This window comes from Dreissena polymorpha, chromosome 12 (genome assembly GCF_020536995.1).
Source record: "Dreissena polymorpha isolate Duluth1 chromosome 12, UMN_Dpol_1.0, whole genome shotgun sequence".
NCBI classification, from domain to species: Eukaryota; Metazoa; Mollusca; class Bivalvia; order Myida; family Dreissenidae; genus Dreissena; species Dreissena polymorpha.
Genome location: NC_068366.1, coordinates 6,253,296 through 6,268,060, shown reverse-complemented (window position 1 = coordinate 6,268,060; position 14,765 = coordinate 6,253,296). Strand labels below are relative to the sequence as shown.

The window sequence follows — 14,765 nt, the reverse complement described above, 5'->3', positions numbered from 1 at the left end:
TTTTTTCTACTGTAAATATTAATATATTGGCCGATTATTTTAAACAAAATAGAAAAAGATACTGGTATAACCATTATCTATAATGATGTTTTATAACCCCCAACAAATCATTATTTATGATGTTGTGTTATAACCCCCAAATAACCATTATCTATGATTTGTGTTGTAACCCCCAAATATTTCATAGTTCATTTTATTTATATTGGTTTCGTTTTTTAAACTGGTATCCGTGTGCAGTTTTCATTTATGGAACAGGATTGTGTAGGTTTTAAAAAATCTGCTTCATCTTGTAAGCGTATTTTCATATTTTTCTCAACTTCAAGGGAAGATGATTCTGAACTTATTCTTACGTTGCTCATTTACGATAGGGGTTGAGTACTCAGTGATATGAAAACACTTATGAATTACTTTCACAAATAATGAAAAGGATACAGTTCTCAAAAACATACTACCTAAATTACAGAATTTTAAAAACTGCTTAAAATCATGGCATCACCGTAAACTTACACTAATCGGAAAAAACACAGTATGGAAAACGTTTGCACTTCCTAAATTAATTTATGTATTAACAGTTCTCCCAAATCCACCAAATGATGTTATTAACGATATAAAATCAGCAATATTTAATTTCATATGGGACGGTAAGCCTGATAAAATTAAACGAACTCAGTTAATTCAATCTGTAGAAAATGGAGGTACCCAAATTACGAACATTTACTCATTCTTGAATGCAATCAAATGCAGCTGGGTTAAAATATACCTAGATAATACCAATACGAGTAAGTGGAAATCATTCTACCAGAAAATCCTTAAAACATATGGTGACTCGTTACTCTTTGAATGTAACATCAGCAATACTATCTTACATGAAATTGCAAACGAAAACATATTTCTGTCTGATGTTCCATCAGCATGGAGTGATGTCACTCATAACCTAGAAACCAGCAGTAAAACTTTTGTATGGAACAATCAAGACATAACTTCAAACAATAAGACGTTTTGCTATAAAGATTGGTTTGAACGAAGCATTAAATATTTCGACCAATTATATGACCACAGAATTAAGGATTTCTACTCTTTTGATGATATATGCTGCATATAATGAATACCTTCAAATAATTTTCTGAAGTACTTCACACTAATCAAAAGCATACCCATACATATTAAATCTGAAATCAATACAAATAATACACCTAGTACCCAAACAACATTCGTAGAAAACATACTTGGAAAAAAAAAATAGTTTACACACTACAAATTAAAAACCCTACAGACAACTCCAAAACACAAAATAAATGGCAAGTCCTTTTCGGAGAACATGAACTTAATTGAAAACACATATTTACCATGCCATATAAAGCATTTATTGAAAGCACACTGAGAAATTTTCAATATAAATGCATCCATATAATTTTAGCTACAGATAAATATCTCTTTAAATGCAAATTATCTAACTCAAATCTGTGTGATTTCTGCGGTGAAAACATCGAAACTATAGAGCATCTTTTTTGGGAGTGCAAACACATCCAGCCTATTTGGAATCAATTAGTATCTTTTCTTGAACAACAACAACTAAACGTTAACCTATCTTTCTTAATTGTAATTTTCGGATTTTACTCATTGAAATCAATAGACTGTAATAATATTGTGAATTTTATTCTTATATTGATGCAATATTTTATCTTTAACATGAAGTCCAAAAAACAAGTACCAAATGTTAATTGTTTTGTCCATAGTCTTAAACTATAAATCCAGATTGAGAAAGAAATAGCCCTCAGTAATGACACATTACAAATCTTTGAACAAAAATGGAATCGGATTTCATTCTAATGTTAGTTTTATCTTTCTTAAATATGTTTGTATATATTTTTTTTAATCTTATAAGATCATTGTGAATATATAACAAAACACACAAGTCCAGTACGCTTTCTTCCAATTTTACACAACTCATCATTTTTCATAACTATTCTTCTGTTGTTCTTTTCTTTTCTCTTAAAAAAAATATAAGCATATCTTGTATAACATGTCTGAATTTTATTGCTTTGTACAATCACTACGTTGTATGATCATATACATGTTTACATTTTATGTATTATATTGAATTAAAAAAAAAAGAAAACACTGTAAAAGTTTAAAAAAATTGAATGAAAACTGTAAATTGCATAATAATGTTTGCATCTATTTGTTGATATAAATCACGTGTATTTTTTATAAGATATTTAAGTGATGTAAGAAATTTTAATAAACGTTGTCACCACGCGGCATCCATTAATTTTATTAAAAATGTCCAATTGTAGTAAAATGGATTTTAAAATGTCTACATAAAATAAAGCTTTATTATATTCATTAACCTGACTGAAAAAAATGTCAGCTGCCTAACTGTTCCGTTCGTGCCGTAACCCGGGATTGAACCGGGGGCCTTTAGATGATTGTTGCGTAAACAACTTCAGTCTAACGCTCTCTCAAATGAGCTATTCCGGCTGACATCATTTATATACTGCTATTTGGTGAAGTTGTGTATAGCGATCGTTATTATTTGTCTACTAATAAACTAATACATTGTACGTTTTCGTACCACTACGCCTTCCAATAAACTTGCTTGCGCGATAGGTCGTCAAATATCGTATTGCATTGATTTTCCACTAAATAAGCAAATTAGAAAAACCACAAAATAAATATATTTTTATTATGTTTTGTTTTCATACAAAACAAGAAAGTTTCGCGTATTTGCTCAGTCCCTGTTATCTTTCCCCTGTGATCAGTTGTGGATCAGTTATTAATTGAAACAATTAGCTTTGCATTATTGGCAAAAAATGTTGTCATAAATGTAATAGGCACAAATGCAGTACTTATTTACACTAATTTACACACAAAATCACATTTATGCAAGATATTTTAAACAAAAATATATACATTGATCCGTATAATAACTTCTCCTCTCCCATAAGTGAGAAAAAAATGCATTATATACTAGTCGCCGCTCTCCAGAGCAACGCCAATGACCACACAATCAACTTGGCATTCAATACCGGGGAGGCCAGCGCGTTTGATTGGTCGTACATTCACACCACGTTTTTGATAGCATTGTTGACTTGGGAAAAAGAATATAGAAAAAATCGTTTAAAAATACAACTCGTTCAAAAACAATATTTGGCATGGATAATTGCGTCAAGTATAATAAATCAAATAAAAAAATACCAACTGAACAAAATAACATAGATATATCAATGATTGTAAGGAACCGTCGGCATATGTGAAACTTAAACGAAGGCTGTTACGCTTTTCTTGTTAGATAACACAAACTAAATTCTACACAAATGCATTACTCGCAAACTTGTGATCGAATCCTTCTGCACAAACCGGTTTTTAACTAACTTTTACTCAATGTGTTAACAATTTGTAGGCTTTAAAAATTGGCTTACTTTAAAACAGTTTCGCATACTGTATATGACATTGCGTCGGAAGTGCTACAGCAATTATATTATTATAAAAAGATAAAGGAATGACGTAAGAATATGTATTTTATCTGTTAATAAACTTGCGATTGTTTCAAATATTTATATAAACATGTTTGGTATGATTGACGTTATTCAGTTAAAAAAAACTTAATTAACAGTATGTCATTATTCGTATTTAATTAAGCTGCTTTGAAAGAAGACGCGTTATTCAACACACCAGTTGTCGGCCTGTAGCTAAATACCGTATAACATATCATTTCTCAGAAAACCTTTTAAATACAGAGTTTCGCTCATCAGCTCTAACGAACACTGTGCTTTTTAATGATACATAGTGAACGTGTGATTATCACAATTGCAAATAACGATAATGCATTTAAGTTCAGACTTGGTGGAGAATAATTAAGGCGTTGTATGCTTTTGGATAAGTTGAATACACGTATTCATGCTGAAGCACATAAATTGTACTTACCAGCTATAATATACCTTCGAAATGTAGCAAAGGTCTCATTTCATAGAGAATTATTACTAAAAATCAAAGTCCTATGAATGCACAGCCCAATATAAATAATACAAATAATTTAAGTTTTGAAACCATAACACTAAAAATATTAATTATTAATAATTGTTTTATAAGTAGAATCAAAAGAAGTAGTAGAAATAATAGTAATAATAATAATGAAACTAATAGTAATGACAATAAAAATAATAATAATAATAATAATAATAATAATAATAATAATAATGATAATAATATGATAATAATAATCATCATCATAATATACTACTTCTACTACTACTACTAATAATAATGATGATGATAATTATACTTATAATAATTATACTAATGATACTACAACTTCTAATAATAATATTAATACAAGTACTACTACTACTACTTCTACTACTACTACTACTACTTCTACTACTACTACTACTACTACTACTACTACTACTACTACTACTACTACTACTACTACTACTACTACTACTACTACTACTACTACTACTACTACTACTATTACTACTACTACTACTACTACTACTACTACTACTACTACTACTACTGCTACTACTACTACTACTACTACTACTACTACTACTATTACTACTACTACTACTACTACTACTACTACTACTACTACTACTACTACTACTGCTACTACTACTACTACTACTACTACTACTACTACTACTACTACTACTACTACTACTACTACTACTACTACTACTACTACTACTACTACAACTACAACTACTACTACTTCTACTACTACTAATTATAATACTAATAATAATAATACTAATACTACTAAAACTAACAATAATAATAATATAGTATTATTTTGATTTGCATTGTTATTATGAGGATAAGTATAATTATAATCATTATTATTATTATAAGTAGAAGTAGACGTGGTAGTAGTACATATCAATATTATTATCGGTGGTAGAAGACGTAGTAGTAGTGATAGAAATAGAAGAGGTAAATGTAGTAGTAGAAGAATTAGTGCATACTGTTATTTTTGTATTATTTATTACTTTTTGTTCATGTGAAAAGTATGACAACTTATGTGGTTATTATGAGAGTTACTAGAGTTTAAAAATTGTTGTTACGGAGCTTCGTGTTTTTATTTAGAGTTAATTGTGTAATATTAACGTTTATTCACAAGCCGGGAAACACATGGGCTTCTCTCTGTTGAGAATACGTGTGCTTGTGTTAAATATGAGAGTTACGTTGCTTAGTTTGATCGTTTCGGTGTTAAGTATTTGGGATTAGCCGTTATAATGAAAGTTGATGTGTTTTAACAAGAGAGCCTCTGTTTTTGACATTAAAGTTCCTGAATTAACTATAAGCGTTCGTTTGTATATTACGAGCGTTCTTGTGATTAAGTTCAGATGTAATGTATAAGCGAAACATTTCCAGTGTCAATTATAAAGTCACTGTGCTGAATAACAAAGTTTAAGTGTATATTTTGAATGTGTTTATGGTAAGTGTGAGACTGCATGTATTGCGTCTGATATGTGTCTGTTTAACTCGACGCCTATGGTTTTGTGTTTGGGAGTGCATGTGTTTTGGTATTCAGTATGATAATTGCTGTGATCAGTATTAAAGTTTCTTACTTTAGTTCAGGAGTTCCGGTGTTCAGGAGTTCCGCTTTTTACTTTTAGAGCTCTAGTGTTTACTATGCGAGTTCGTGCGTTCGATTCGATAATTTCTTTGTTTAGTTTTGGCGTTTTGGTGTTAATTTTAAGAGCTGATTTTTCCTTTTGAGATATTATGAAATCTGTATGAGAGTTTTTATCAGTGTTTCTGTGATTATTATAATAGTGCCTATGATAAGATTACTGTATAAGAATACTGTATAAAGTATTATAGTTACTGTGTCAAGTATCAGCGTTCCTGTGTTTCATATGGTTGTTCCTTGATTAAGTATGAGGGATCCTTGTTAATTGTTTTAGTAACTGCGTTTAAAATGAGGGTCCCTGTGTTAAGTATTCTAGTTCCGGTGTTTTGTAAAATAGTCATTTTGTTATTTGTGTTAGTTCCTGTACTAAGTACGATTTTGCATACGTTACATATGAGCTTGTCTAAAGAATGACATCACCTGTTTTTAGGATGAACTTTCTGGCGTTTCGCCGGATATTTGCTGTGTTAAATTATGTGTTTTGTATATAATTTGAGAGGGTCAGTGTTTTATGTCAGATTGCATGTGTTGAGTCTGATACTTGCTGTGTTGAGTACGAGAGTCCCTGTGTTTATGATGAGGCTTCATACGTTTACTATGCGATCACCGTTGTTTAGCGTGAGCATTCCTGTGTCTAGTTTGATAATTCCCGTGTCTCGTATACACGTTCAAGTGCTTTATACACGTGGTGTTTTCAGTATGCTGGTTTCTTTATTTGGGGAGGTAACTTCTTTATAAAACATTATATTTTTGTTTTTAGAATGAGGGATCCTTTGTTCAGTTTGAGAGTTTCTACATGTGTTATAAGACTTCAAGCATTAAGTATATGCCTTCGTGTATGATAATGTTTTGGTTAATATAATAGCATCTGCATCTATAAAGATGGTTTCTGCGTGTTGTATGAGATTTTATATTATTTCGAATAATTATTGTTTTTCGTATCCGAAAATATGGATACGAACAATATAAACAAATTACTGGTGTCACAAGTTTAGAGACACATATAAATGCGTCCGACAATTATAACTATATGGAACTAAAAACAATACATATATTTAGATTTATTGTATTGTGATTTACTCTTCCTTTTTTGCTTTTAAAAATACATAAAACTTCACAACTTTGCTAGCTGTTGCATGAAATCATATAGTACACAATGGTTGAAACATGAAACATTCGGCTTCCTTAATAGGACGAACTTGTGTCAAATGCTGTCGGGTGAATCTATTTGTGTCTACCAGTACAATTTGTTTTACCCGATTCCGCTAATGTAATAATCTATGCCCGCGTTTATGACATTAATCCGGTGGTAAACAAACATGATCGAGGTGACACAAGATAAGCAAAAACAAGACCGAGGTCTGTAGAATAGCGCTATAAAATAGACTGTTCGAAAATTAAAAGACATAAACTATTGGCGAAAATCCATGTGTCCGAAAAATAAGAGTCACGAAAAATAATTATTTTTGCTAAAATAGAGGGTGTACGAAAACTTAGTGTCCGAAAACTAAGAGAACTTACGGTTCTAAGATCATGTTATCTGGCGCATGTTAAGCTTGCAGTCAGTGTGTATGAAATATGGGAAACGACTATTTACTACTAATGCTGTTTTGTTAAGGGTGAATGAGCTGCTTAATTAGACATCCGGCATTTTGCTTAACAAGCCAGCGCTAATCTTCTTTGTATATCCTTATCACGTTGGACATGTACACATATTGTATACAGGCATTATAGGATCTCTTGCTGTAATCTCTTCATAAAACTGACTACATTGATTAAACATTTATCGCCGAAATTAGCAGGCCCTGAGTATTCTTAGATAATGGTGATAACATAGAAGGATTCTGTAACAAGCTTTTTCTTGCAGGTTGCCTTTAATTACGTATTCTATCGGTACTGATCATAGGAAGATAATCACATGAGGGCTTTAAAAATACGATGGAAAATTACATCATATAATAGTTCGATCAGATTAAGAATTGGCATTCGAATGTGTACCTGTAGATATGAGAAACACACAACAAAGGAATCCATCTGTATTTCACAATTACTTATAACACATGCAATCGTGACCTAACTCTTGATTTAAAGATATATGAAATGATTATTTCTACACTTCGATAGTTCCATTGACAAGTAATAGAAATACTGCACATATGCTAATCAAAATATAACAGCTGTAGGAGGGAAAAGAAAATGCTTTTATCGTGGATAAAACATAAATACATGCCTTCTGATATCGAATATGTTTAAAATGTTTGAGTCATACTGGAAAACGTTCATATGGTATGTAAATTAACAAAAATAAAATCATCACAGCAGTCGTCGAAATTCGCACTAGTCCGACAGCAAAAAACTAGTTTTTTTTAATTCGGGCTTGTAGGAAATCCAATATTTCAAGCCCGACGTGCTTGTACAATTCATTTAACAAAACAAGTTCGAATTTCATGTTCAATATTTGTAAACGATGTTTTGAGCCGCTTAAATCAACAGCTGCTTATGTTTTAACACACTGCGCGCACGTGCTGGGCAATCAGCCGATAATTGGATTACTGCGCATAAAGCGCATGGTTTTGTGGTTCCCGGATTATTATTATGTAAAATAAATCTTTTGCGTTTCGTTCGGGACACAGAGAGTAATGGCCGAACATTCTCATTGAAGTACGTCGTTGATGAATGCAAATCTGAGGTAAGTGTGATTGACGCATTTGTCAACTGGCTTTTTGTAGAATAACCTAGCACTAAATTGCTTATATATTTTCTGGTGGTTCAGGTTTGCTCTCTCTTTCACATGGATATATGGGATTCATTTCTGCTAATTTTTTACCTAAACTTAATGTATATATTTATAATTGTGATTAAATTGAAATCCGTGTGTGAAATTAATTTCTTCTTATTTCAGGATCCGAAAGAGGCTGGCTCAGATGAAGAGGAAGCTGACTTGGATGAGGATGAAATTAATAAGAGAGTTGTATTGTGTTCTAAAGATTGAATAAATAAATGCTTCTTTGGATGTTTTATGTTATGTTTATCTGCATTTTTAACAAAAATGTTTGGGCTAGTAAAATCTGACTCGGGCTAGTTCAAATTCCCATATTACTAGCCCCACTTGCTTGTAGATTTACATCTAAATTTCAATGACTGATCACAGTTCTGCATGATCGTAATCTACAATGGTTCTACTAGTAACGTAAGTCAACATTTGTTGAATTCAATATCCAACATATTATCTATGTTTAACGCAACATAGTATTATCTATACACGTCGATGTGGTTTGTTGACCCTAGTATAATGTGAAGGTAGAACCACTTTACCAGGATTAGTTAAACTGTCTTTATAAAAACAAACATTCATATTATTATACAGTACGCATTGTAAACACTGGATAAGGTAGTAAACGTAAAATTGAATAGCAGGTTTTTCGATAATATGATACTACGTTTTTAAATAATAACATTACCGAACAGTTATCCCCTTTATAAAATAGGCTGTTTTTATAGGTTCCCATTTACAAATACGACAATGGTCAGTTTGTTTAGTATTCTCATACAAATGGGAACTAAATGTGTTGATAATTATTTGCAAAAATGCTTACTTGTTGTGTAATTGGGAGATTTCTACATGATTTGTTAATGGTGATTTTAATGACATGTGCTTGTGTGCTTTGTTTAGAATAATAAACAGAACCGAATGAAAGAAAACTTCAACAATAAAAAGTTATTCCTTGATATAGACATCTATCTGAGTTTAAAAGGGAAAGAACACCATCACAAACGTTAAAAACATTTCCGTACCCTCAAAACCATATGTTAATTGAACAACAATAGATCAGGAAACAAACGTTACAACCTGTCGTTTACACGCGCTGAATTGCTGATTCTATATATCACAAACAGACTTTCCGTGCGATTCTCTGTCGAAACTGTTAACTGTGGGTGTTCTTGCATACACACAAAACAGATATCTCTTAACAATAAACGCCGGTAGACTATTCATTTGGACTCTGCTGCATAAGAAAGTACTCCATCGGAAAACGTGAGAGTGTTTTGGACATACAATAGTTTTGGGAATACCAGTAACATGTCATTTTCAATGTTAAATAGTATTTAATTAAACTAACCAGCCCATTTGGATTACAACTTCACGCGCAGTTTCAGTGCACGTGTACGTATTAATTGAACGTTTAAGTTTACGTTTACATATATGTATATATTTCTATTTTAGCATGATACAAACTTTTTGTTTTCGATCTTTCATTAAGCAATTATGTTCACATATTTACAGTTTTTATTTAATTAAGTTTCAGTTTAAGCATGTGCAAATTTGAAAAGGTTTGCTTGTCTGATTGGTTTAAAATCGGTACACGTGTGCCATCGATGTATTTCACAAATACTTTAGAATGTGGTTGTTATTTTTTGTTTAATTATGTTACAATGAGAAGCAGTATTTCTAAAATGTTGTATAATATACACTACTGTGTATATATGGCGGGGTGCATTCAAAACAATTATGGTATGATAAAAACCCATACACCAACACACTCAACAAATATTTCGTTAGCTCTTAAACAATCAATGTTCCTTATAGCAAAAGCCAAAATGTCAACGCTATATGTGGTTTAGGTAATATAGATTAAACACTATACAAAATGTTGTTTTTTTCCTTTATTTGGGACGACATATTCAACACATGTTCATGTACCAAGTAAGTGTTCGTGTGTCGTATGAATATATAGACAATACATGGTTAGTGCCGAGATGGAGAAGGTTTATCCGGTCAGGCTTATAAAAAGAAAATAGGGCGGGCCGAACCGGATAAACTTTCACAAGCTCGGCATTAACCATGCATTCGATTTATCCTGCTTCATTTTACATTTTGTCTTTATTTTGTTCGATTTAATGATATTTCATTGAAAAATAAAATCAATTGCAGACGACCGAAATTGAAAGTGTATCAATGGAGTGTAACCTTCCTATTTATATAAAAAAAACTCTGTACATTAAAGGTTATGAGTAAATACATTTAAAGGTGAAATTTATTACATAATAGCCATATGCTTGCTTAAATTGAATACACATTAATTAATTTCATTATCATATAATTTTTACAAAAGTGTTCGCAGGATTTTCGCATGTAAATTTTGTAAACGGTCAAATATTATAACATGTTAATTGGCGCATAGGAATACATACTTTCGATTAGATTGTGGTCTCGCGAGGTTCTGCCTGTGATCAACTAGTTAAGTCGACCCTGCTTTATTAGGTCAATGTTTGCAACAGAGGCAGGTTAAATATTGTTGTATGAAATGAAAATGGATTATATTGCTGCGCAAAAACAAATGAAAACGAGCATTTTGTATCTCGTTAAATCTATATTACGATACCCATAGAGAGTTGAGATGTTTGCTATTGCTATAAGGAACACTGATTTGTGTATGTGTTTACTTAATTTACGAAGTATGTTTCCAAATATTTGTTGATTTTGAGTATTAAGGTTACTTTTTTAATAATGCGTTTATAAATACATGCGTATTTGAATATGGTTAATGAGTGTACATAACTTGTTATGACAACGTTTTGTGTACTTTCAGATATTGGGGATATTAAACAATACATCGTGCATTTCGTAAAATGGATGTATCAAGCCCACCGGCGTCGGTACAGAACTTGAATGAAACATTTGCAGACATGATCAGTAATGAAACTGCAACAGCAAACGCCTCAAACGTCATGATTGAGCCCCATCAGAACATTGAAGCAATAATTGTCCCTGTTCTCTTCGCAATTATTTTTCTGATCGGAACTGTTGGAAACGTAGCTCTAATCGTGACTGTGTTGAAAAACAAATCAATGCGAAATACGCCTAACATTTTTGTTGTCAGTCTATCAGTTGGTGATTTGTTTCTATTGTTGTTTTCCGTGCCATTCTCCTCCACATTATATTCACTAACGTCTTGGCCGTTCGGAAGTATTGTTTGTAAATTGAATGAATACATGCAAACACTTTCTCTCGGAGTGTCTGTGTTCACATTAACCGCTCTCAGTGGGGACAGATATATCGCTATTGTGCATCCAATGAGCAAACATATGGGCAAACCGAAGTTAATAACAGTCATCACGGTGATCGGAATATGGATTCTTGCTATGGTTCTGGCGATCCCCGAAGCAGTAACGTCCGACCTTATGTATTCTCTCGGTCATATGCCAAATACTGGCAACACAACTAAAATTCCACCGACTATTGCATTCTGCGACATTTATCCAGATGGACGTTTGCCAACATGGTACCCTAAGGCGCACTCAATGTTTCGTTTTATCGTTTTCTTTCTGGTCCCAGTAATAATCATTGGCGCGTTTTACACAATGATGGCGAGGATTCTGGTAGTCAGCAGTCGGCAGATGCCTTGCGAGTCCGTAAAAGACACATCTATGAACCAACAACAAAAACGTCAGGTGCAGGCGCGCGTGAAAGTGGCAAAAATAGTCATGACTTTTGTTCTTATATTTATATGCTGCTGGTTACCGAGGCATATATCGATTCTTGCCGGTAATTTCTTTGAACCGGAGTACAATATGGGTTGGCACGTACTGAAAATAGCCTCCTTCTGTCTCACGTTTATATATTCGTGTGTGAACCCGTATGCATTGTATTTCCTAAGCAGCCAGTTTCGGAAATATTACAATCGATACCTGTTCTGTTGTTGTCCAAATGTTCAGTACAGAAGCCTTGCGACTGAACAGTCTGCGATGTACAACTTCAACAGCACTCGGCGTGGAAGTACGAGTTTGACTGGTGTTGTGCACTCGCAGTCCATGTGCTAGTGAATCGTAACAGCGGGCAATGTGCCATGCGTATTATTAGTCTATATCAGTAGTAGTTTTTACTCTGAACATACATCACCCGTATAATTGTTTTGTTTTGTGTTTAAGTGTTTGAACTACACATACAACCGACCTATCTGGAAATAGTAATTATTCGGAACTCTGTTTTTTTTGTACTTTGAGCTTGCTTACGCGATGTACATATACACATAACACGCATCCATAAGGTAATTTATTGTCAGTCATTTATAAATATAAGTTTAAGTAATGTTTGTCAATGTGCGAATATTCATTACATTTAAATAGCGTTAAACAGGTGTGTTTGTGCCTTTGTTTTCAGAATATTGTCTGTTATGCGTGTAGAGAAAATATGCAGAATGTATAAACGTTGATAGTGTGTAGTATTTACAAACCGCAACACTCAAATATTATATATAAGTGTGAGTGCTCGATAAGACAAATAAAATATATGTCTATTATTTAAATAGTCTATGATTTGAATAGGTTGGATGTTGTATTTAACAAAAGTATCGTGTCAATGTTGTATGTGAATACAATTGAATTAGATTTATCATCTCGCTGTGTTGTTCCTATTTTACTCACATACTATTATTGTACTATAACACCCGTAATGCATATTATTTGATTATTCATATTCGCTTTAAACCTGACAAAAAAACACATTGATGTCATTTATATGCGGCCGATAATGAATTTTTAACTAATGTCACCAATAATGCGTTAATTACTTATCATCGGGGATGAAACATACTTGCAGAACATAATAAAATCAACGTGTTATATTTGCATTAGAAGGGCCATGTTAACGCTAAGAGAATCAAACTGTACAATATGCGACCATGCATTCAGAATTTGAAGACATTAGTCAGAAACAGGGATGTCTCTTTATATCATGGAGTAAATTCGTTCATAGTATTACAATGACACTGACGAACACATCACGCTTATTGAACTTGGGGATTTTACCTTAAAAAGTTCGACAAAAAGCATTTTTAGATGAAACAAATTTAAATACAATACAAAAAAGTGAAACTTGTCTTACAATAGTGTGCACGTTTTACGAGAGCAACACAATCGCGACGTTTAAAACATGTATGCCAGCTAAATAACTTCTTATATAACAATATAGGCAAACCTAGCATCAGAATGAAAATATAAATAACATAATAGTAATGCATAATCTTAATATATATATATATATATATATATATATATATATATATATATATATATATATATAATATATATCCACGTGTTTCAAAACATCTAAACAGACGTCTTAGTGTGTTCTAATACAGAAAACACTTTTAAACTCGCAAGAAAAAATGTTTTAAAAATATTACTTTCCATTTAAAAGCTATTACCCAACAAGAACAGGTTTGTAAAGCTTTTGCAATCATCTATCCTAACATTTTAAAATAAACGAGACATTCAGACTTCCTATTTGGCGCAAATGATTGGAAAATTTTGGGAATCTGAAGTTAAATTAGCCCGTCAGTAGGTATTATATGTAATTTGACAACATTACGCATTTCGGTCAATTTGGAAATGGTACACGCTCATATTTTATTTACTTTGAAATATTTGCCAGTCAATGAACCACAAACATCACTTCACACTTTCACAACCTTTTTTCATTAGTATTTCAATGTTAAGCTTGTTTGCGTTATCGATGCAGTATTTAATGTCAAACACAGGTTATATTCGGTGATACCAACTGTTCTTAACACACACTTCTGTTTATGCTTTCACTCGAATTTGTATTCGTAAAATCAATATGAATTGATCAATATGTCCTTTAAAAGAAAACCTATATATAGTTTTATTGTCGTGTTGTTTTTCTCCTGTAGGCATAAAAAAAAACACCATAATACTTAAAAAATGATTAAATAAGTGTTTATAGACCGCCAGCATCGTATCATAATTGCAACACAACATCTAGACATAAACAAACAGTGTTTGATGACACAAACAATTAGAATTAAAACAATACCGTTGCTACATTTGACCACCGAAAATTAAACGTTTATGGTTATATCAGCATTTGAACAACGAAGGATGAAGTTATCGTATTATGCGATATGTAACTACTTACAGTACCAATTATTAAGCAAATATATTTTTGCTTCAACTTGTCATCAAATCGTTATGCAAAAATTATGTTTATTGCTGATTATATAGCGTGTGTAAGCAAATGACGGATTTAAACGTATACTAATGTTTATTCGCTCAAGAATAAACTGTCTTTTTCAACGCAAACGCTATTTTCATAAGGGAT

The 14,765-nt window shown here is 32.1% G+C and overlaps 1 protein-coding gene across 3 annotated transcripts in view; it reads left to right on the top strand.

Annotated features, from left to right (window-relative positions):
* LOC127853134 (neuropeptide CCHamide-1 receptor-like) overlaps positions 1–14,765 on the top strand; it is a 34,068-nt gene that overhangs the window by 8,143 nt on the left and 11,160 nt on the right. The window contains exons 1-2 of one of the 3 annotated variants that reach the window (XM_052387364.1): positions 9,593–9,809; positions 11,236–12,097. The exons of 1 other annotated variant lie outside the window; for it this stretch is intronic. In XM_052387364.1, coding sequence (XP_052243324.1) covers positions 11,276–12,097 — 822 coding nt within the window. In that variant the 5' untranslated portion in view covers positions 9,593–9,809; positions 11,236–11,275. Of the gene's footprint in view, positions 1–9,592; positions 9,810–11,235; positions 12,999–14,765 lie in introns of those variants that run through there. One more of the 3 variants, XM_052387363.1, reaches the window with a different exon arrangement.